The following is a 24,263-nucleotide window of genomic DNA, read 5'->3' as shown; positions in this document are numbered from 1 at the left end:
ACCTTCATTGAGATCTGTGTTTCTCCACAAGGTTTTGAGGTACTGTCTAGTGTTCCTTCATTTCACCTGTAGGACTCCCTGAGCATTTTCTTTCTTTTTTTTTTTTTTTAAGTATTACCTTTAATCTCTCCTCTTTTTTAGAAATTTATTTTATTTATTTATTTTTGGCTGCGTTGGGTCTTCATTGCTGTGCGCGGGCTTCTCACTGCGGTGGCTTCACTTGTGGAGCATGGGCTCTAGGCGCACGGGCTTCAGTAGTTGTGGCGCACAGGCTCAGTAGTTGTGGCTCACGGGCTCTAGAGCACAGGCACAGTAGTTGTGGTGCACAGGCTTGGTTGCTCCACGGCATGTGGGATCTTCCTGGACCGGGGCTCGAACCTGTGTCCCCTTCATTGGCAGGCAGATTCCCAACCACTGCACCAGCAGGGAAGCCCTAGGATTCTTTATTGAGAGTTTTGTTTTTTCCTCCTTTGAATATATCGGCTAGCTGTCTTGTGCCTCCAGCGTTTCTGATGAGGTCTACTCATAATCTATTTGAGGATCCCTTATATGTGACAAGTCATTTCTCTCTTGCTGCTTTCAAGATTCTTTGTCTTTTCAAAGTTTGATTACAACGTTTCTCAGAGTGGACCTCTTTGAGTTCATCTTACTTGGAGTTTGTTGAGCTTCTTAGATGTTTATATTCATGTCTTTCATCAGACTTGTGAAGTTTTCAGCTATTTCCTCAAATATTCTCTCCACCCCTTTCTCTCTTCTCCTTCTGAGACTCCCACAATGCATATGTCAGTCTCTTGGTGGTGTCCCACAGGTCTCTTAGGCCCTACTTGCTTTTCTTCAATCTTTTTTTCTGTTTCTCAGCCTTGATAATTTCCATTTTCCTCTCAAGTTGACTGATTCTTTCTTCTGCCTTTGAATACGTCTAGTGAAATTTTCATTTCCATGATTGTACTTTTAGTTTCAGAATTTCTTTACTGGTTTCTTTTTAGGTTTTCTCTGTATTGTTATTTCCATTTTGTTTATGCATTTTCTTGAGTTTCTCCAAATATTCTTTTCTTTGAGCATATTTAAGACCATGTTTTAAAGTCTTTGTCTAGTATATCTGCCGTTAAGTCTTGTCAGTGACAGGTTCCGTTGATTTATTTTTTCTTTTGAAAGGGCCATTTTCTGCTTCTTTGTGTGCCTTGTGATTTTTTGTTGAACGCTGGACATTTGATTCTGATAATGTGGTAACTCTGGAAATCAGATTCTCCCCCTTCCCCAAGGCTTGCTATCTATTTATTTATCTGTTTGGCTAGCTAGCTGTTGCTTTGGGGCTTTTTGTTTTAGTTGTTGGAGGCCGTGTCTGTGCCAAGGACCAGCCTGAAGTGTACACTTAATTTCTGCTCACGTTTTTTTCCGAGCCTTTCCCTGGTCATGTGTGGCCACTTCCTGATTTCCCCTGTATACGCTGCTGTTTCTGAATGTCCTAGTCTTTGATGTCTGGCTCCCAAAGGGGTAAAACCAAAGTGAAGGGGAGAAACTGGGTGCTCACCCTTTAAATCTTTGGGAGGTCTTGAGCTGGAGGGGTAGGGGCTGCAACAATGCCCCCCTCCTTTGTCTCCCTGTGATCAGAGCACAGATCCCTGATATGTGGAGGACAGAGTCCTTTTTGCCCACCCTAGCTCCTGCAGACTCTTGTGTAAGTTGCTCCAGGACACCTGCACAGCGGCCTGTCCTGGGGCGGGAGGGGCGCGGAAGGATGGGTAGCTGCATCTGTTGTCAGAGCTGAAATTGACTGAAATTAACCACAATGTACTCTCCAAGTCTTCCCCTGGAAGTTGTTAAGACTTCAACAGACTTCAGAATTACAGAACGCTTACATCAGTCAGATTCTGCCAGTGCCCTTGTTTTCCAGGTGGGGAGACAGATTCCCAGTGCTTCCTACCCCATGTTCCCAGAATCCTCTTTTCAGCTTTTAGCTGATCCCTTGGGAACCCACATCCAGGTGCGTGCATAACATGCTCGAGCTGCTGCCAGACCTGTCCACGTCCCCATCGCCTGGCGACTCCCCAGCACGCGGATGCGGCGCTGGCTTTCTCCAGTCCCCACCCCTCACCTCGCGAGGCCTGCGCCTCTCCCACCTCACCCGTCACCCTTACGTTGCTATTCTGTCCGCACGTGTACTCAGAGTGTATGTTACCACGACCACAAAAATGCTCTCAAGCCTTAGCCGTGACTTTTCACTTCCTGCACGTTTCATTTCTCCTACAGCTAACAGCTGCCTTTCCCCCCGGGTAACCGCGTCCTCATTACTGACTCACCTCGCCACCGACTGTCCAAGTCCCTGGATATGTCCTGGGCAGCAACCAACTTCACCCTTCTGGAATCATCTCTCCTGTGGCCACATCTCAGTCCTGGGCTGATTCCATTTCCTGGAACCTAAGTCTGTCTTGGTTTACCCCCTCCTCCTGGTGGAACAAACCCTTTGGTAGCTTCCTGAGGAGGAGTGCCTTGGAGGCAAGCTTCCAGAGACCCTGCACATCTGAAAACCCTAACTTCCACTTCGGTTTTCCGATGACAGCCTGGCCTAGGGGCTGTCTTCCTTCTCTGTGTGGGGAGCTTGGTGAGTCCTCCTTGCCTAGTAATTTACATCCATGAGGTGGGGGAATAGTTCTTATTTCTTTAGTAATTTCCTCCTCTATTTTCTCTGTTCTCATTTTCTAGAACTGTTATTCAGATATTGGCTGTCTTAGATTGGTTCTCTCATTCTAGTCCCACTTTTTCCCTGATTTCTAGAAAATTTCAACTTTGTCTTGCAACTTTCCTATTTAAAGTTTTCTTTCTGCTCTCAATGTTTCAGTCTTCAGAGCTCCTCTTGGGTTTTGCAGTGTCCCTTTTTCAGAGTACATTGTTCTTGTTTCTTGATTGTAGTGTCTTATCTCTGATTATTAATGTTAAATTTGAAGCTTGCTTATCCTTGAACAATGTTTATTTCTTCTAAGTGGCTATTTCCTGTTTGTGTGCTCTGTTCTCTGACTTCCATGTGAGAGATTTTTGGGGCTGTTCAGATTCTCTGGAGGAAACCCCTCCCTGCCTGGTGCAGATACCTTTGAGTCCCAGCGCTGAGGGAGCTGAGAGGGAACAGGAGGGGCCTCAAGCTTGCTGTGCAGTCATGTAGCTTCACTCTTTCTGGAATGGTGCCTCCCCTCCCCCCCCCCCACACCCTGTGCCTGGCACAACTCTCCCCTGAGACCCTCTATTTCTACCCCCTGCAAAGAGTAAAGGTCCATCTTCTGCCAGGGTGGCGGAGGGGCCGTCTCTTAGCCAGTTCTCCTGCTGAGAACCCCCCTCACTTCCAGGGGAGCCTAGAGCTCTGCATTCCCAGGCCCTTTGGGGCCTGCAGTACAGACTGGGCTGTGCCTCCGCTTTCCCCTGCGGGTCACACCCCCACCTGTCTGCCAGCTCCTGGCACCTTGTGACCGTTCTCGCCGTCTGGTGGGGTTAAGCCCTGAAAAAACAATCCCTTTTGCAGTACTGACAGGATTTGGGAGGGAACCTGGCTCAAGGAGCGTGAGCAGGTCTTCAGTTTTACCCAGAAGCCTCTGCCTTCACTTTCGTTGTGGGGAGACTGAGCCCAGGGAAGGCAGAGGGTAGGTGCCGGGAGCCCAGACGCTTTCCGCACGAGCAGTGGGATGCTGGCCTGGCCCACGTCCCCAGAGGGCTGTGGGCACCTGCTCTGCACCAGGCCCTGTGCGTAGGTGCAGCTGAGCCTGTCTGATGTGGCTCTGTCTTGGTGAGTGAGAGCACAGTCTGGCAGGAGATAGAGCCTATCAGACGGGCGACTAAAACCCCAACTGTGCCGAGTGCTGGGAAGAGTGAGAGAACAGGTGATGTCCTGAGGGGTGAGGACACGGCCGTGCAAAGGCCCCGTGACTGAGACTCTGCTGAGGATGGGGGCAAGGAGAAGAGGAAGGGGTGGGGCACAGCATGAGGTGGTCCTGCTGAGGGGGCCGACCTGACCCTGCAGATGTCCATCTATACTGGAGATGCAGTGCGGGGGAGGGTGTTGCAGCCCAACCTGAATTTCCGGAGCATCCCTCTGGTTTCCGTGAGTCAAGCGAGGTCCTGAGCCGAGCGGGGGGGGGTGGGGGGGGGGCAGTGCTAGGGACCGGGCAGGGGAGGGGCCAGAGGGACTCGGTGCGCTGGAATGGGGCTGGGGGGCACCAGGCCCGAGCAGGGCTCCCTGGCAGTGCCCAGAGGCTATGTTGCAGCCTGGATTGTGTGGGCTGGGCTGGGGGTCCCGTGCGCCGAGGCAGGAGGGACAGAGCACTGAGGTGGGCAGGGAGGTGAGTGGGGCCTCAGGTGTGGCTGGAGGTGGGCGTCGGGGTGACACTGCAGGACCCAGGGGACCTGGAGATCAGGGAGGGCACTGTCTGTCCAGGTGTCGGCAGGGAGAGCAGATGTTCGGTCCATCCAGGGTTGTGGGAGGAGACCTCGGCCTGGAAGGGCCTGGGAGGGGAGAGATGGGGGAGCCTGTGGCGGGGACGAGGGGTGGGCAGGGGTCCCTGGGGCAGCGAGCATGGCAGCCAGGAGGAGGGTGGGGGGTTGGGCCGGGCCCAGGACGGGCGCTGGGCCTGGGGTGGGAGGGACGGTGTGGCAGCACCTGGGCTGTGACGCTTCAGCCTGGGGAGCCGGTCCTCTGCACGCCCCCGTGAGGCGAGGGCCGGCCTCCGGGAACAGCTCTGCCCTCCTTCCCGCGGTGGCGGTGGCGGGGAGGTGGCAGCTCTGGGTGGGTTTATAAATAAATGGGCCTCCCTCTAGGCTAGAGATAGCAGGTCATAAAGACAGAACGATCCGAGAGAAGAGACCGCCCCGTGCCGGAAGCAGCAGCAGGACTTGGGGGCAGCTTGGACGGCAGCCCCGCACCCGCTGTCCCCGCCTGTCTGGAGGTGGCTGTCTGTGGCACGGCCCACTCCTGCTGCCTGGGTGTCGGGCCACACTGGCCCTGAGGCCTGGCACCCCTGCGGTGGAGCCTTCCCTGTCCCCCCCCGGCCACCCCGGGGGTGTCCCCCGAGCAGGCCCGGGCGCTGAGGGATGGGGTGTGTGTGCAGGAGCCTTGAGGCCGCAGCCCACACCCAGCCTCTGACCCCCCAGGAGATGGTGGACTGGTTCAACGCGCTCCGTGCTGCCCGCTTCCACTACCTGCAGGTGGCCTTCCCAGGGGCCAGCGACGCAGACGTGAGTGGCTGCTGCTGCTACCTTTGACCCGGGTCGGGGGACGTGTGCCCCAGGCTGGGACAGGGGATTGGGAGCCGACCCAGGGCCCACGTGGACCCCTCCCCCCGCCCCCCGAGACCCCCGCTGCTGACTGGCCTGAGGCCCCTGCAGACCTGCTTTATTCCGGGGTGTTTTAGCTTCGCTGGGAGGGGGAGGGGGGAGAAGGGCGGGAGGGGAGGGGGCAGCTGGAGAGGGGCTCCCAGGGCCCAGCCCAAGTGGTTCTGCCCTAGCTGGTGCCGAAGCTGTCCAGGAACTACCTTCAGGAAGGCTACATGGAGAAGACGGGGCCCAAGGTGGGTCTGACCTGGAACCCCAGATGCCCAGGCCGCACTCTGAGGTCGTATCCCGGGGGGGGGGCGGGGCGGGGGCGTGTCAGCAGTGCCAGCCAGGGACACTCGCGCACCCCCCCCCCCCCAGTGCTTTGCGAGAGCGCGGGCTCCACTGACTTGGGCCTCTGGGTCCAGCCCCAGCCAGCTGCGAGCCCTGCCTCCTGCCCTGGCCCCACCCCCCCAACGTGTCCCTGTGCACCCAGAGGTCCCTGCCACGTGGGGGATGGGGGCAGACACGGGGGACTCGGCTCCCAGGACCCAGGTGGTCCCACAGCCCAGATGGGGCCCCGCGAGCACGCGCGGGAGGGGAGTGGACGTGCCGGCGGCCCTGCCCTGAGGGAGGGGGGACAGGCAGTAGGGGCAGGGCCTGCCTCGGGCCGACCAGTGGCTCCCTCGACCCCCAGCAGACGGAAGGCTTCCGCAAGCGCTGGTTCACCATGGACGACCGGAGGCTCATGTACTTCAAGGACCCCCTGGTAAGGATGGGCCGCGGCCCCAGGGCCCCCGCGGCGTGGATGCGCCCTCCTGGGTCACCCGCCTGCCTGGGAGGCGCCGACCAGCATTTGCTGGGTGAGCTGGAGGTGGCAGGCCCGGTTGGCAAGGAGGGGCCGGGCCTGGGGGCCGCACGCGGCTCTGAGCAGCGCTCAGCCCGGTCCCCCCACCCAGGACGCCTTCGCCCGTGGGGAGGTCTTCATCGGCAGCAGGGAGAGCGGCTACACAGTGCTGGACGGGCTCCCGCCGTCCACCCAGGGCCACCACTGGCCGCACGGCATCACCATCGTCACGCCAGAGCGCCGGTTCCTACTAGCCTGCGAAACGGAGTCGGAGCAGCGGGCGTGGATGGAGGCCTTCCGGAAGGTGGTGGACAGGCCCATGCTGCCCCAGGAGTACGCAGGTGAGGTGGGCGGGGCGGCCTGGGGCCCCAGTCCCATGGCCCCGAGCGGCCCTGACCGGTTGGCACCCTGTCCCTTTTCCAGTGGAAGCCCACTTCAAGCACAAACCCTAGCACGAGACGGTCCTGGAGGCCTGAGGGCTCCGGACTCGCCAGACGTGGCAGGCGAGGCGGCAGCGGAAGGAGGGACTCGGCAGCCCCCGACGTGGTCAGGTGGGGCCTGAGCTCGAGCTGCTAGGATCCATTTCTCTGGAACGCCACTGGGACGCCACCGGGAGCCGGCCCAGCCCGACCCCGCCGTGCCGCTGCCCCCGGTGTGACGCCCACGGCCCCCCACTCGCCTCCCCGCCCGCCAGACCGCCTCCTCTGAGGCCCCCCAGCTGCTGCCACCCACCTCCGCGGGACCGCACCCCTGACCAGGAGGCTGGGCTGCGGGGACAGAGGGCCTGCCTGCATGCCCCCCACCCCGCCGTGTCCCCTCACTCCCCCCACCCTCCCCCAGCAAGTACTTACTGAACACCCGCTGTCAGCTGTGGGGTCCCAGGGGCTGGAGTGGCAGACAGGGCCCTGGCTCCCTCAGCACGCCGACCCCATGTCCGCGAGGGTCCCGGGGGTCAGAGGCCCCGACGGCTGGAGCCCCCGGGGCCTGGGCCACAGGGCTGGCTGCACCCACCCCCGCCCCCAGCCGGGGCACTTCCCACACCGGCTCCGGACTCCGTGCTGACATGACCCGCCCTCCGCCTGCCCTCACGGTCTTTGAACCCTTGGAGGATGGAGGCCCGCGTCCGCGGCGCTGCCCGGACCCCAGCGTGCCTCTCCCCGGGTGCCCTGGGGGGATGGGGGACATCTATGAGAACATACCTGGGGGAGGAGGTGAGGGAGGGAAAGAAGCCTGTGTGGTGGAGAACTTGGGGGCAGGATGTGCATAGGGGGTCCCGTCTCCCCAGGGAATCTCACCTGCTGGGTTATCTGGGCGGCATCCTGTGTGGCTGAGACGTGCTCCCAGGGGAGCCCTGGTCCAGCTGTTGGGACCAGGAGAGGGGCCCTGAGCCAGGGTGTCCCCCCTCCATGTCACATCTTGGAATAAAGTGGGGGCTCTGGGCCCCCAGGAGGACCTGCCAGGAAAGGGACACCCCCAGGAGAGGGGCACCCAAGGGCCTCGGCCCGGCTGTGGGCGACACCCAGAGGATGAGGGAAGGCACCCTTCCTCCGAGCCCGCATCATCATCTCCCCTCTCATCTGAGCAAACGCCCACAGCTCAGACCCATCGTGCACCTGGATTCTGAGCAGGGACTGCAGGGTAAAAGGGGGAGCACAAGGCCCCCTCCCCTGGCAGTGGGGGCCCCAAGATGGCTGGGCTGGGGGTGAGAACAGCTGCAGGGTCACCCAGGGCCATGGTCCCTTTCTCCCCTAAACCCTTCCTGCCCCAGGCAGTGCCTCCTAGCCCAGGCGAGGCTGCGGGGGCCACCCTTTCCCTGAGAACCCAGGTCCACTGTCTTCCAGATGAGGCAGAAGGACTCGCCCTGGGTCAGAAGCGAAAGCCCGGGCTCCCCTAGACCTTCATGACCATGCAGGGCCACCCACCCACGTGCCCTCGTGGACTCGGCCTCAGGCCCTGGGAGCTCGGGCGCCCGCTCAGCACCAGTGTGAGGTCTGTGCACTTGTCTGAGCGTGTGCACACCCACACGCTCTACCCGGAAAAGTCCAGAGAGAAACGACAAAACACCCTGAACAGCTGCACGACCGGTGGGAAGAATTTCTCAGATGAGGCAGGACCCGTATGGGCCACACCAGGCCCGCCCCTCCTGCTGGCAGGGCCCCCGCCCTGGTCCTCAGGCCCAAGGCTGGCGCAGGCTTGGGCAGCCCCTGCACAGAGGTGGGGGAGTCGCAGACACAGGCGGCCGCCCGCGACAACAGCACGACGTGTCCCCATCACAGCGCTGAGACCACAGGGCGCCCCCAGCCCCGCAGGCTGCTTGCAGACCTGTGAGGCCTCACCTGTCCGCAGATTGAAATAAAACAAACACTGTATATTTACGTCTACAATCGCGACACTCTCAACACTGGCTACTTGCCGCCGCCCACCAAGGACACACTCCGGACAGCACTGGAAAAACACCGGTCACGGTGCCCATGCCCCTCACGGGGGGGCTCCCTGGCCACTGCTCACAGCCCCCAGCCCCGTGGCCCAGCCCACGACCAGCCCCAGGAGCTCACTCAGAAAGGACCAGTGCTGCCAAGCCCAGTATAAAGGATTTATTTAAACTCAACACGAACACCAACCTTCCTTTAAATTCCATTTTTACAGTAAATAAAATTGTGTATTCCGTTCCTTCCCATGCATGATCACTGGGTATTAATCTACGACTCTTATAATTGTGAAAAAATAAAAGTGTTTCCCATTTTGTAACTATCCTGGGGCATCGGACACAATCAGTGAGAAGGGACAGACCTGCTCGTTCCTGGGCCGATCATTTGGTTAAAACCTAAAACACTGTCACCCGGAGACAATAAATACTGCCCCACGATGGGGGACGGTCCTGCAGCCTCCCGGACGAGACGCCTTTCCGACGGCTGGGCGCTCGGCTGCAGCTCCTGGGGTGTAGCATGGAGCAGGCGCTCCCCAGGACACGTGCCAGGCCACCCCCGCCCCGCCTGAGGGCATGGCACCCCCGCCGCGTGCCACAGGGCCCTCCTGTGCGAGACCCAGCCCTCCCCAAGCAAACCAGACACACGGGCCGGGAGAGGAGGCGCGGCAGGGCCTGTGCTTTATTGGGGTCATCTCAGGGTACACGGCGGCCCCAGAACACCCGCCGTGCGGCCCCTCGGCCTCGGCCGGAGCCCGGGGGGCCCAGGTCTGGACCCGCATCGGGAGCCGCACCCGCCGCAGTCCAGGCCGAGTCCGTGCAGGTCCGCGGGCGTCAGTCGAGCTCAATGGGGCTGCTGTCGTCCTGACTGTCCTCGCCCTCCTGCTCCGAGGAGCCCATGAGGCTGCTCAGAAGGTTCCCTGGAAGGAGGTGCACGGCGCTGTCAGGGCCACGGCCGCACCTCGCCCGCTGCCCGACCCCCGGACGCCGCCTCCTCCCACGGCGCCGTGACCGGGGCCTGGCGAGACAACAGCAGCCCAACCCCGGAGCCCCCTCCGGGGGTCTCTCCACAGAAACGCGTCTGCCGCGCCCGGAGACGCAGGGATCCTGCTGGGGCCGCTGCACAGCCGCCAGGACGGGCCTGGGAGGATCACGGGCGGCCGATCGGCAGGTAACTCGCTCACATGTTAACTCTCAAGTGACACAGAAGTCAGTCAGATGTTACAGTTCCGAAGGCTACACGTGACAACGTTAACTGCTGTGGGCCTTGTCAAGATGGACACTTTTCCTTTTTACCTAATTTCTATCCAAAGAACCATCATGTCAATAGAAAAGCAAAGTTTAAAAAGTGCGCTAAACCAACTCGAAAAGGGGACCAGCAAACAAAGGGCGAGCAGCGCCCTCAGGGTAAAAGCCGCCCCGAGCTGCAGCGAGCTCGGCCCCGCCGCCGCACCTGGCGCCAACGCGCCTGGAAGTTCTGTGGGAAAACGCAGCGAGTCAGACGGGAACGCAGTAGCTGACAGTCACAGCAGCCCGAGACTGAACATGCTAAAATGTCACCACGACTGTGGACGGACAGACGCTGCAGAAGCCCAAGGTGTGGGCAGGACAGGACACAGCCACCGAGACGAGTGGCTGTGACATGAGAGCCTGGAGAAGGGAAGTGGCCCCCCACACCTTCCACTGAAACTCCAGACAGACCCAGTTTACAGGTAAAAAGTCCAACTTGTATTTAAGGGGAAACAGCCTTTCAAATAATCTGGGAGACAGGAAGACCTTTCCACGGAGCACAGTTTGACGATGGCCACGAAAACGACAAACGCTCATTCCACCCTCCCCCCAGGAGAGCCCCACGAGGCAGGGCCAGGAGCAGCAACTCGTCGGAGCAGCGAGACCAGGCGCCGAGGGGCCAGCCTGGCGGTCCTGCCACTGCAGCCCGTCTGCGTGCCTGCAAAGTTCCCCCTGGAAGGAAGCTAAGGAAACCTAGCACTGCCTGGCCTGCAAGTCACCATGGGACAGCGGCAGGGCTGGGTACGAGCCTGCACATCTGGACTCTGTGAGACAAGCTTTACCTATTCAAAAATAAAACATTAAGGATGGCAAAACCCACTTTTAAGTGCAGGACTACACTGGTCCCCACCCTGCTGGAGGGCAGGAGTCCAATTAGGAGCCCCGAGGCTGCATCAGAAGAACGGGCAGGACACGGGGAGGTGGCCTGGCCTTGAGAGGGTCAGCGATCTGGCCACCAGCACCTACCAAGACTGAAGCACGAAGAAATACATACTCTGAAGAGACTCTAATGAGTAAGGAGACTGTGTAATCTCTCCCAACAAGAAAAGCCCTGAACCTCGCGGCTTCACTGGGGAAGCTACTGAATTGGTACCACCCATCCTTCCACTACCAAACCCAGAAAAGACACTATGAGAAAAGAAAACTACAGACCAATATCCCTTATGAACACTGATGCGAAAATCCTCAACACAATACTAGCAAACCGAATTCAGCAGCACAGTGAAAGAATCAGACGCCATGACCAAGTGGGATCTGCTCCTGGAGTGCAGACGGCTCAACATGTGAAAATCAGTCAACACGATGCACCACAACAGAGTGAAGGAAAAACCAGTGATCACCTCAAATGACGCACAAAAAGCACGGGACAAATGCCACACTCTTTCAGGAAAACACCCAGAAAGAACATAAGGAAACCATCTCATGTTACGATGTAATAAAAGGCATATATGAACAGCCCACAGCAGACATCACGCTCGGCGGCGACAGAGTCAAAGCTCTTCCTCTGCGATCAGGAACAAGGCGAGAGTGCTGCTCCCACCACTTGTGTCCAACATGGTACAGGTGACCCCTGAACAACACGGGTTTGCACTGTACGGGCCCACTTATTGTGCATTGTTTCCTATATACGTACTGAAGTACTACCTGGTCCGCAGTTGGTTGAATCCACAGATACGATGGGCCAACTGTAAGTTAATATGCCAATTTTCAACCGTGCAGGGGGTCAGCACCCCTAACCTCCACGCTGTTCAAGGGTCAACTGAACCTGAAGTTCTAGCCAGAGCAATTAGGCAAGAAAAAGAAATAAAAGAATTCCAAGTTGAAAAAGAGTAGTGAAATGATCTGCTTGCAAGTGATATGATTTTACTTGTTGTAAACATTTCTGAAGAGTCTACAAAATAACTTATTTACAGAAACAATTCCATTTACAATAGCATCAAAAAGAATAAAATACTTAGTAATTAGCTTACCCAAAGACGTGAAAAATTGTACAATCAAAACTATAAAAAATTCCTGAAAGAAATTAAAGACGTAAATAAATGCAAACATCCCATGTTCCTAGACTAAAGGACTTAATATTGTTAAAATGTCATACTACCCAAAGCAATCTACAAGATTTAATGAAATCTCAAATCCCCAAAACATTTTTTTGCAGCAATAGAAAAACCCATCCTAAAATTCATATGGAATCTCAGGGAACTCAAATAGCCAAAACAATCTTGACAAAGGACAAAGCTGGAAGTCTCACACTTTCTCATTTCAAAATTTACTACAAAGCTGTAGTCATCAAAAGAGTGTGGTCCTGGCATAGAGACAGATATCGACCAATGGAATACAGAACCCAGAAACGAACCCTCGCATATATGGTCAAATGATTTTTGACAAGGGTTCTGTGCCCACTTGATGGGGAAAGGACAGTCTATTCAACAACTGGTGCTGGGAAAATCCTGGAAATCCACATGCCAAAGAATGAAGCTGGACCCTTATGTAAGTAGAACACCACATAAAAAAAACCACCTCAAAATGGATCAAGGACCTAAATGGAAGACCTAAAATAATAAAACTCTTAGAAGAAACCACAGGGCAAAAGCTTTGTGACACTGGATTTGGAAATGACACCAAAGGCAGAAGCAACAAAAGGAAAATAGACAAATTAGACTTCATGAAAAGTAAAATATTTTGTGCATCAAAAGACACTCCAGGGAGTAAAAAGGCAACAAGGGAGGGAAGGACGAACAGGTGGAACACAGAGAATTTTTTAGGGCACCACGACGACTCTGCACAATAGTATAATGGTGGATACACGTCATCACGTATTTGTCCAAACCCACAGAAGGTAAACACCAAAAACGAACCCTAATTTATGTATTTGGGTGATAATGACATGTCAATGCAGGTTCACCCATAATAAATGTACCATCTGCTGGGGGACGCTGATAATGGGCAGGCCGCGCCTGTGGCGGGGAAGGGGTATTTATGCGAAATCTCTGTACCGTCCTCTTAATTTTGCTGTCAATCTGTAACTGCTTTTAAAAAATAAAGTCTTTAAAAAAAATAAAGAAGGCAACCCGCAGAATGGGAGAACTATTTGCAAATCATGTATCTGGAAGGGAATTAATACCCAGTGTAGAGAACCTGTAAAACCACCAACATGATTCACAACTAAGCAAATGACACGAACAGGCAAACACACAAATGGCCAATAAGCACGCGAAAGACACGCAGCGTGCTTAGTCACTAGGGAAATGCAAATCAGGACGATCAAACCAGAGACCCACCTCAGACCCATTAATAAGATGACAACTGTCAAAAAGACCAGAAAACAGCAACTGCTGGTAAGAACGTGGAGGAACTGGGACCCCCGTGCCCTGCTGTGGGAGCAGCTGCTGTGGGAACACAGTGTGGCGTTTCCTCAAAACATTAAACAGATCCAGCAGTTCTGCTTCTGGGTGTCCCAGAAGCACCGAAAGCAAGGCCTTAAGGAGGTAACTTGCACACCCACATTCACAGCAGCCAAAGGTGGAAGAACCCAGGTGTCCACTGAAGATGCAGTCTTATCCACACGATGGAACATGAATCAGCCTTAAAAAGGAAGGAAATCCTGGCACCTGCTACAACAGGCTTGACCTGACAGTGACATAAGCCGGCAAAGGAGGACACTGTGTGATTCCACTTATGTGAGGTCCCTGGAGGTTCACAGAGACAGAAAGTCGGGGCTGGGCACTGGGAGCCAGTGTGTAATGGGGGCAGAGTCTCAGTTTGGGAAGACGGAAAGTTCCGGAGATCCGCTGCACAACAGTGTGCATGCAGTTCACACAACTGTCCTGCGTGCTTAAGCACGGTTAAGGTGGGGAATTGTACGTAATGTGTACTTTACCACAAAAAAAAGAAATCTGGCTTCGATCCTGTGGCCAACGGAGAGGGACCCCAGGGGACAATTATTCATCAGGGGCCGTACGAGCTCTGCTTGGGGAACACGCAGAGGGCAACAGCTAGGAGCCCGCAACCCTCCTGCTGGCACTGGGCCCCGCTCCAGGCCCCTGCCTGCTCCGCTCCCCCGGCCGGCACACCACACTCTGGGCCTCACCCACAAGCCCCCACTATGAGGCCCCCGCCCCACGAGCCCCTCACCTAGCAAGCCTCCGTAGGAAGACGTCTGCTTGGGTGGCACGCCGAAGAAGAGCTGTCCTATCCTGTCGAGGTACTGGAAGAGGCACAGGCGTGGTCGCGGAGGGCGCTGAGCCCGAGGCTGCACGCGGACCCCGCGCACAGTGTCTCTCCCCCTGCCCCTCCAGGGGCTGCCCCCCGCCTCACCTCGTTGTACATGGGGTCCCGCCGGAGGGATGGCTGGTACTGTTCACACAGCACCGTGAACACCGTCAGCTTCCCCCTGGAACAGGACAGAGCGCAGCATAGCCGATGCCCACACGAGACCAAGGACGTGGACAGAAACCGCACGACTCCACCCCCCCACGCGCTCACCCACACATCTCTGCGTGCTTCCACGCACACGTGTGCGCCCCTCCACACAAGCACGTGCGCACGCCTCACCCACGTGCCTCTACACACCCACACACACGCGCGCTCACCCACACATCTCTGCGTGCTTCCAGGCACACGTGTGTGCCCCTCCACACAAGCACGTGCGCACGCCTCACCCACACGCCTCTACACGCACGCAGGCACGCTCACCCATCGACGGCCAGCAGCAGAAACCAGAGGAAGTTGAGCAGGGGCTGCACGAAGGGAGGGCCGCTCTCGATGGACGGGTGTTTCCGTGTGTACGTCGTGAACACCACTGACGCGCTGCTTTTGTTTTTTAAACAGAGAAACCTGGAAATAACATCCCAGTCAGTGGGCACACCTGACCGGAGGAGGAGGAAACGGGTTTCTACAAGCGCCTGCCCAGAGGGCCCCACGTGGCCCGTGCCCCGTGCAACACACCGAGGGCACCAGCCAGGCCCCTCGCATGGACCAGCCACCCCAGGGAGTCCCAAGGTTTACGGCCGGGGAGAACTAACTTGAGAAGGTGACGTGTTCAAGGTCAGCAGATCCAGGAGATGGCAGGGCTCCCTGAACCTGTCCCACACCTGTCTGCCCCTGCCCGCGAGAGCACGGTGGCCCAGAGGCTGCCCGGGCTCCTGTTTCCACCCCGTGGAGGGCGCGTCCACGGCCGGACTTCACTGTGGTGCACGCCCTCGACAGAGGCGGATGGGCGAGAAAGGGCTCGCGCCAGAGGAAACACTGCCAGCACATGCCAAAGCCAGGGCCAGCGAGTCCTGGATTTTAAACAGGTTTCGTTTTCAAAGTCGCAGATTCAGCAACAAGTGGTGACATGTCAGAGCTCGGAAGCTCCCCGTCCACCCCAACTCATGGGACACACCCCATCCCAAGGCCCGGCCACCAGATGCAAGTGCTTTCCTGGGAGGGAGTAATCTCATCGACAGACACGTGGTGGGACAAACACATGGTCCAGTGGGAAGGGAGGTCAGGCCCCAGGTCACCCAACGTGTGCTCTCGGCTGTGTGAGCCCAACAGGATGCTCACGCCTCTAGCGACTCTGCTGTGTTTCAGTATTTTCAAAATAAATTGTCGAGAGAAAACAAAAGAAGAGGAGGCCCAACGGGGACAGAGGGGCAGAGACACAGAGCTGGGGTGCGGAGTGGGCGGGCAACTCCCCCATCACTGTGTCTGGACGCACAAAACACCTGGGAAGGCAAACGGCCTTTGAACAAAGGCCGTGATGCACGCGCACGTAACATCCCAGGAGGCTGAAAATTTGGTAAGTGTACGTGTCCTAAAAAAAATAGTTGCACAACACTAACCACCGCCCCCAAACGTGATAGATAATGGGGAAAATAGAAAATCAATGGCAACAAAACGCTAACTTAAAGCACAGAAAGTACTTCTACCGCCAATGGAAACGTTACCAGTCGGCCTAGGGGAGCCGCGGGGCACGTCTGGGGTGCCCGGAGGTCAGCAGCAGGGGTCACACTGGGGGACGTGAGCTGTGTGTGGGACACTGAGTGACTTCAGGCCTGTCCTCACGCGAGGCTCAACCAGAGGCTAGCCCTGGACCCCAGGAGGCCACGGACGCAAGGGCCGGACAGCAAGCGGGTACCTACTGGAGGACAGCCTGGGCCACGAACATGTCCACCTCGCTGCGGAAGCCCCGGGCCGTGGAGTACTCCACCAGCATGTTGGCACAGCCCTCCCCGTCGCTGGAGTGCAGGAAGTGGTACCGGGACTCGCAGTAGTTCTGTTCTGCGGAGGCAGGCAAGCAGGCAGCTGTGAGTGCCCCTCCTCCCCCTGCCCCGCAGGCAGGGAGGATGGCGGTCCTACGTCATCGCCGCGCTGACTTCCACCTGGGCTGTGTCCCCAGCAGAGACCAGACTGTCCCCACTCGAATCGGGGTCACCTGGGAGCTGGACAGGAAGGCGGCCTCAAGCCCTGGGGCAGAACCCGCATCCCGCCAGTGCGGTGTGTGCACGACGGAGCCCAGTGGCCCTCTTGGCCCCGAGTCTGCCGTTCTGACGAGGACCAGGACAGGGCTGGATGCCAGCCCTCCAGGAACGGTGCTTCCTCTGATGCTCTGCTGTTCTGAGCCTTTGACGCTAAACCGGCTACTGAGCTCTAAGTGGGTTCTAATGGTCTGTTTTCTTAAAAAGCGACCAAGCTCCCAACCTCCCCAGTTTCACCTGGACACACACCCTCTCCTCCCCCTTGGATCCACCCTCCACGACGATGGCTCTCACCCAGAGCGACTCGACCCCTACTCCAGACGCAGGGAAAGGTCTGGAGCCGGCGTCAGCCGTCACAGCTGGGGGTGCTTCTGGCACCTAGCTGGGGAGCCCAGGGATGCCACTCGGCACCCTGCAGCGCGGGAAGGACGCCCGGGGTCAGCGGTGCTAAGGCAGAGACCCAGTTCCAGGGCAGCCCCCCAGTTCCCACTCACACGCCGCACTGGCTCCCTCTCCTTCCGGACAGAGGGCACACCTCCCAGGCTGGGCCTTCTCCCACCTTCCACCAGCACTCTCCTCCCACCTGGGCACCCCCAGATCGCCACTGCCCCCCAGCGTCAGCCCCCAGCGCTGCAGGGTGGCTTCAGAGAAGAGCGTGCTCTGGGTGGTTGTGCTCTGCTGGTCTCCTCTCCCTCCAACCCCAAGAGCGACCTTTGGGTTTTAGAGCCTCCACGTGAGAAGAGAAATCCGGCAGGTCACTAGGCGCCCTCAAGCCCCGGAGAGGCGCCTGCGCGAGACCCCAGCGGAGCGGGGACACCGAGAGTAGGCAGGCCTCCCACGGCGCCCTGCACAGCATGGCGGGCCCCGGGCCACACCACACGCCTGCCTGGAGGCCGCCCACCGCCGGGGCCCTGCAGATGCCCCTCAGCACGGCCTCCCACAGGTGCGGGGCCCGCTGGCCTCACTCGCCATCCGTTCCTGACGTGACACCGTAAGATGCCTGGGTCTTGAGGTTCAAACATTTAATGTTAAATATACGAGAGCGTAACAGCTCTCGACCCCAGCGAGGCCTCTGAGCAGCTCTTCAGCCACTGAGCAGGTGCCACACTCCCTGCTTCACGCCAGGCGCCGGTCCCAGTAACACGGGTCCCACAGACACGGGCCCCCTCCAGCTCTGCCTGGCACCTTGGCACACAGGCTGAGTGAGGCGGGTGTGAATCGAGGCACTGATGCTGCAGGTGGCCCACATGGCCGACGAGGCAGCGCGGAGGGCGGCCGCTGGCTGAATGGAACCGTCGACAGAGCCCCAGCACGAGCGTCCGGAGGTCTCTAGACCTTCCAAATTCCCACAGCCTCAGACAGACAAGGTCGGGCCCGCTCGCGCGATCCCAAGACACCTGCCCAAGGTCGCCGTCCCTCCGCCTGACCCCACCCGGGTGACGGCCCGTGAGGATGAGGCACAGAGCCGACCTGGCCGGTGGGGCCCAGACCCCTGGACCACCACGTGGATGAGCTGCACACACGGCCGCCACGCAAGGCCCCAGGTGCCACAGCTCCCTCACACCCGCCCAAGAGTGACTCAGGCCGCTCCCCTTCCTCTGCCTGAGCCCGGGCCTGACCCCCTCGTGGACTGAACAGCCCCCGCAAACGCTCACTTAGAAGACAACAGAAGTGCTGGCAGAACGCCGGCGGCGGAAGGACCGGGGGAAGGACGTCCTGGAAGGAGGCCCCAGTGCGGGGGAGCGGGTGGCCGGCAGGGGACCGGAAGCTCCATTAAAGGGAACGCCCCGCCCACCCGAGCGCAGCAGGTGTTCACACTCAGAGCAGCGGCGGCTTGGGACTCTGAGGGCCACCCCCCAACCCCCGTCAGCAGCGCAGATGATTGTAATTGATCCGAACGGACCCTGCCAGCAGCAGCCCGGAGAGCATCAGAAGGGCCGCCTGTTCCCTGGCCCACCTGCCCGCAGGGGCCCCCGCCCACCCACGGCCTACCTTTCCACAGGGTGCGGGCCAGCAGCTGGTGGAGCCGGGGGTGGCCCAGCTTCCCGGACCCCCCACTGGACCACTTCAGGGCTCGAGACACAAATGCTACTCGCTCCGGGGAGTTGGGATCCATCAGGCTGAACAGCTTGGCCAGACTTTCTGCAAACGACACCCACACAAGCCTGAGCCAGAGGAAGCCGCGGCTGCTGCCGTGTTATGCAGCTCACAGAAATTAATTAAAAACAACTGGTTCACGTTGAAAGAAAGCGCAGAAGCGGCAGGCACACCGGGGGGGTCCTGGGGCCACCCCAACCGTCCTCACTGTGACGCCTCCCCACAGCTGAGCCTGTGTCAGGGAGCAGAAGGGAGGGGGGCCGCCCCAGTGGGGATCCGCGCGCGCCTCTCCGGCCGGGCAGCCCGCAGAAGGGCTCGCCCAACGGGGCAGGGGCTCCAGACCACGTGGCACCCACCACGCGCCAGGGAGGCTGGGTGCGTCTGGGGGGGTGGGGGCGGGGGAATGGCGTGGTGATGTGGCAACGGCACGCGTGTCCACCCCATCTCACCCAGCAGCTCCTCGACCACCTCGACCTCCGCCTTCTCCAGCGACTCCAGGACCAGCATGGACAAATCAGCTGCACTGTTTTGCTATAAAACATACAAAAGGACTGTCAGTGGGACGCGAGGCTCTGGCTGGGCAGTGGCTCTGGTTTCCAGTTAGGAACCAGCGACCGACTGCACCTAAGAGGCGGTTCTGAGCACCAAGGCCACTAGCCTTCAGGCCCCACACTGGTGCTGGGACACAGGGGCGCTCAGCCCAGGCTGCCCACCAGGCCCCTCCCTGGCCCCGGGCAGACGGCTCACCTGGCCGTGGCTGAAGAACAGCAGAGCTCCTGAGCACATGAGCTCGCGGGCCTCGGCGTGCTTGCTCTGGGCCATGTACCTGCACGGAGAGAAGGCCAGGGCCGGCATCTCACAGGGCTCGCTTCAGACATGAGATCCCAAAGACTCGGCCTCCGAGTAGGAAGCGAGCACCCGCCCCACATACGCCTCCGCGGAGAACGGAGCGGAGCTGGGCTTCGGGTCCCGAGGGCACCTCCCGGGGCTGCCCCCGACCCCCGTCTGTCCAGGCTCGGCGCTGGGCGCCCACGGCCCAGCCCTCCCGCCCACGAGGCGCCCCGCGGCAGCAGCAGCGCCGTCTGATGACACTGTGCCAGGCACTCTCTCCGCCCAAACGGGCCAGAAGCAGAGCCTCCCTGCAGCTGGGCAGGGGTCTCAGCAGAGGGACCAGCGAGGGGCCGGGGGCCACTTCCAGCTTCAAGCACAGGCCTGGCTGTGGTGAGGGGCAGCGAGAACCGGGCGAGGGCCACATGTTGGGGCCGAGGGCCTGCCGGGCCGCCCCCTCTGCTGCCCCCTCCACCCCGACCACTTTCCACCGGGGACGTTTCTCACCAGGGACGGAAGCTGGGGAAAGCCGGCTTGCCGAACTGCAGACGGATGAGAGCCTGACAGGCAACCCGGCACACACGGGACAGAAAGGATGCTCGGGCCACGACAAGTGAGACGGACGTTCAGTGGGGTGGAGCCAGGCCCAAGCTGAGTGCAGGACACCGAGCCCACGGCTGCACGTTCCTCTCAGGGACTCCTCTCAGGGACGATCGGGAAGGAAACCCGCCCAGCCGGTCAGACCTGCGTCCCGGCCCAGACAAGCGGAGTCAGAGACGAGGCCTGCAGGCGCGCGCTGGAGGCGGAGACGGAGCCAGGGGAGCCCCCCTGCCCTCTGGCTCACGGCCCGAGGCTCAGGCCGGGACCAACCACAGAAAAGGACTGTTGTGCACCAGGCTCGGGAGCAGCAGCCTCGTCCCAGTCAGCACCGGGGCTGGACCAGGAGAATCCCGCGCACCTCGCGGGGCAGACGGGGCACCTGGGGGCGTGGGCCCGGAACGGGGGCTTCTGGGAAAATGAGCCCTCACGCCGCCACCGGCACAGACGTCCGGACGGCGGGCACGCCTCCTAGGGGACAGTCTGGGGACACGACAGGGCTCCGGACTCTCCTCCCCAGGCACAGCAAGAGATGAATGCCTAGAAAGTTGGGGAGGGAGCGGAGCCCTGAGAGGCAGACAGGCTGGATTCCTGGGGCGGCTTCCCCAGTGACCGAAGCCGCACAGCCCTGGGCACCCCTGCCCTGCAGGAGGGGGCCTGGAGCTGGAAACCCCACAGCAGCGACAGGCACCCTGAAAGCCGGACGTGCTCTCTGGGCACCGCAGAGCCCTGGCAAGGGCGGATGTGGCTCCCCGGTGCCCGAGCCGGAGGGGGCGGGGTGCCACCGAGGCCTGGGGGCTCAGAGCACCACCGCCCCTCCCCCACCGCAGCCCCCCACCACCCCCCGCTCTGCGTCTGTGCAATCGTTCATTTTGCACTTTTTTTTTTTTTTAAAGCAGAGCATAGACACAAGCGTTAACACTAACGACGCAGACGCAGTGTCTACCCCACGCCCTCTCCCGGGCGCTCCATCCTACCCCCAGGTGGTTGAGTACACAGGTTTGAAGTTCCTCTTTCAAAAAATTTCTTCTTTTGATTTAAGACACAAAACACCCACAATCGACACTCATCTCAGGAAGGCCCCTGGGCAGCGAGGCCCCTTTCACAGTTAAATCCTGGCGGGTGCAGAGGCCCCTCCAGGCCACAGGCCACCCTACAGAGCAGTCGCCAAAGTACCGACAACCCATCAGGCCTGGAAAACGGACCCTCTCCCGTCCCTGCAGAGAGAAGGCTGGAGAGACAAGGGAGCGGCCCTGGGCACCCGCACCTTCGAGGAGACGGAGCTCAGCCTCTCTCAGAACCATTGGCTCCTGCCCCGGGCGGCGGCACCCCACCCCCCATAAGTCCAACCTCCCGGGCTGCCCAGTTCCTCCTCTCCTCCTCAAACTGCTGGGGGACACAGTGTAAGTGAATTAAAATAGCACAGATTGGTGAACTTATCCAGCAGGTGAATGGGCAAACTGTAGTCCACCCATACGATGGAACACCACTCAACAATAGAAATTAACTAACGATACACATAAAGGTGAATCTTGAAGTGATCGTGCTGAGGGAATTCAGAAAGCCGCATAAAAAGAGGACGTACTGTACAATCCTACGTACATAAAAGTCCAGAAAACGCAAACCCATCTACCATGACAGAGAGATCAGCGGGCACCTGGGGCCAAGTGGTGAAGAATTCACTGTAAAGGCAGGTGAGAAGGCTTTTGGGGATGATGGGTATTTTCAGTACCTTGATTGGTGATAATTTCTTGGGTGTATACATATGTCAAAACCCATCAAGTTTTACATTTTATATAAACACTTAAAAGCACTTATTTATAGAAAGACATCAAAAGAGCGAAGCTGACTTCTCAGGGCCCCCGTGCAGAGCTCTAAACCAGGGCTGCAAGCGCAGGTCTGAACGTGGACGGTACCCAGCAGAGACAGGGACGACTCCAGGCCTGTTCAGCTGGGCCCCCGGACGGCCACAACTGCTACGGTGCCTGAGTTCACCGCATCCCCCAAAGAGGCCCACAGGAGACCACTTACTTCTCAGGAGTTCTGAAGAGGTGTAAGAACCCCTAAAAGATCAAAGAGGAAGCCAAAGCTCAGAGAAGAGATTCAACAAGTTGTCCTGGATCACAGGTCACAGAGCAGAGAGAGAATGCGAACCCAGGTCAAGGCCGGGCTGGTGGACAGCCTGCATCTGTCCCCACGTCACCACAAAGCACACTCTGCGCACAGAGACTGGCCTCTTCAAAGCTAATCAACAATCACGTTCCTGGTACAGCAGCAACTGCAGAACTGGCTCAAAACAAGGAACACCATGTTTATCTTTGGGAAGATCCACTTTTGCTGACTAGTCACCGGGGCAAATACTTTATATAAAAGTCCCCAAAAAAAGCAAGCACCACGACAAATCTGGAGCGCTACGAAAGCTCCCCATCACACAGATCTGACTGGCTAAGCTGCCAGGCCGAAAGCTCGACGTCACAGACCTTAGAGCCTACTTACATCTTTGGCTCATCCCGTGAAGAACAATCAACTCACCCCTACCGGGTCCTCTGGCGCCAGAGCTCAAACTCGGTCTGGGACACGAAGCGTTACGTCTAAACCCAACTACAACCAAAGCAGAAAGTACTGCCAGAGTTCCCAAAATATTGATTCAACTTGCTATTTGAAGAAAAAATTTAAATCTAGGCCTAAACGGTGTAAGGCAGGCAGGAATGCCTTTAGATATCACAGCAAAGTATTTGCTGTTCTGCACCAGTTTAGAACGAAAAGGCATTCCACAGAACAGACGAAATCCTCTAAAACTATCTTTAAATGCTAACGAGTGTCTCAAATGTTTTCTGGCAAGAAACCTGAAGGCTAACAGAACGTGTGTAATATACAGGAATGCCTTACACATGTAAGAACTAAAAAACTACAGCAGTAGCTGCATGACAGCAGAAACGGTGTGACACACTGCAGTCCAAAAGAAAACTGAGCTAGGTTTAAGAAAACCTAAATTCCTAAGGCCACACTAAAAAAAGACATTTTATTTAATCCAATATATTCAAGCATCACTTCAACGTGCGATCAAGAGTTGAAGGTTCCTAATAGCTGACATTTTCTCTGCGCTAAGTCTTTGAAGGCCGTGTTTTTACCCTCACCGCCCAGGCCGTTAAGGGACTCACATTTCAGAAGCTCAACTGCCGCACGTGGCCAGGCAGCGCAGGTACAACAAAAATACCGGCTTTATGGGAACAGCTGGTTTAGTAACAAGACACTCGGGTGAGCAAGGGCTGCACAACAAGAGGAGAAAGACATTTACAGCCTCGCGACGGGACTCCCAGAGGCAGGAAAACCGTGGAACTCAGAGCTGGGGCTTCAAACCCAAAGGCGCTCGGGGCGCGGGAGAGGGAGGGTGGTCTGGGCCGGGGACTGGGGTCCGGAGTCTGCGTCTGGGGTTCGGGTCTGGGTCCGGAGTCTGGGGTCTCGGCCAGGGCTTTGGGTCTGGGTCCGGAGTCTGGGGCGGATCAGGGGTCTGGGGCGGGCTCCGGAGTCTGGGCCGGGTCTGGGGTCTCGGTCTGCGTCGGCTTCCAGAGTCCGGGCTGGGTCTGGGGTCTCAGTCTACGTCTGAGTCCAGAGTCTGGGCGGAGTCTGGGGTCTCGGTCACGGTTCCGGGTCGGGGTCCCGGGTCTCGCTCCCCGGCCGCAGCCCTCCCCCGGACGCCGCACGGCCCCTGCTCCCACCGCCCAGGCGACGGGCAGCGGCATGGGCCAATGGGGGCGCGGGGCGGCGCGGCGCGGCCAATGGGAAGCGGCCGAGGGCGGGGCACCGGACTCGGCGGCCGGGCGGAAAGCCCTGGCAGGCGGCGGCCGCGGCGCAGTGGCTACCTGAAGAAGAGGGTCCGGTACATCTGGTGCGCCTCGTAATAGTCGCCCTTCTCGACGCTGGCCCGCAGCTTGCCCTCCACGCGCTGGACGCCGCCGCGGTTGCGGGCGCCGTTCCGGGCGCTCTCCTGCTCGGCCATCGCCGCCGCCGCCATCGGGCCGGCGCTCCGCGCAGGGCTGACGCTGTCGCAGGCGCGGTCGGCGGCGCCTCGCGGCTTCCGTCCCGGCGGCCGCCCGAAGCCTTCTACGGTGGCTCACGAGGAGCCGCGGGCGGTACGCGGGCGGCCACGTGACCGAGGGGCGTGCCCGCGCCGCACGGGGAGGGCGGACACACAATCAAAGGGCGGGGCTCCGGAGTGACGGCGCGGCCTGCAGACGACGACCGCGGGGTCGCGGCTGAGGGCGGCACGTGACCCCGCGGGGCGGAGCTGGCACTACAGTGGCGGGCAGGCGGCTGGGAAAATGCAGCTCAGCCGCGGGGAGGGTGGTCCTTGCTGTTAACTGAGGCCGCTGAGATATTTAGACTTTCCAATGAATACTTTCCGGGTATGCCGGCGGCTCGGGGT

General features: G+C 58.9%; 2 protein-coding genes across 2 annotated transcripts in view; one reads left to right on the top strand and one right to left on the bottom strand.

Moving 5' to 3' along the window:
* ADAP1 (ArfGAP with dual PH domains 1) overlaps positions 1-6,805 on the top strand; it is a gene marked incomplete at its 5' end in the record, with an annotated part of 61,320 nt that extends 54,515 nt beyond the window's left edge. Inside the window, 5 exons of the mRNA XM_082856983.1 lie at positions 5,134-5,217; positions 5,487-5,549; positions 5,990-6,061; positions 6,252-6,480; positions 6,563-6,805. Coding sequence (XP_082713109.1) covers positions 5,134-5,217; positions 5,487-5,549; positions 5,990-6,061; positions 6,252-6,480; positions 6,563-6,591 — 477 coding nt within the window. The 3' untranslated portion in view covers positions 6,592-6,805. The remainder of the gene's footprint in view (positions 1-5,133; positions 5,218-5,486; positions 5,550-5,989; positions 6,062-6,251; positions 6,481-6,562) is intronic.
* A 2,471-nt stretch (positions 6,806-9,276) lies between these two features.
* Positions 9,277-23,913, bottom strand: GET4 (guided entry of tail-anchored proteins factor 4). The gene is made up of 9 exons (XM_082857046.1): positions 23,701-23,913; positions 19,160-19,238; positions 18,862-18,943; positions 18,308-18,457; positions 15,980-16,118; positions 14,547-14,687; positions 14,169-14,244; positions 13,986-14,058; positions 9,277-9,484 (listed from the first exon to the last, which is right to left on the bottom strand). Exons 1-9 carry the CDS (start codon positions 23,850-23,852, stop codon positions 9,399-9,401), a joined length of 978 nt encoding a protein of 325 aa, XP_082713172.1. The 5' UTR covers positions 23,853-23,913; the 3' UTR covers positions 9,277-9,398.
* Positions 23,914-24,263: the final 350 nt, after the last annotated feature.

This window comes from Leucopleurus acutus (genome assembly GCF_964270905.1).
Source record: "Leucopleurus acutus genome assembly, chromosome: 16".
Taxonomy (NCBI): Eukaryota; Metazoa; Chordata; class Mammalia; order Artiodactyla; family Delphinidae; genus Leucopleurus; species Leucopleurus acutus.
Note: the sequence above shows the minus strand (reverse complement) of the source record. Positions and strands in the feature narration are given on the sequence as shown.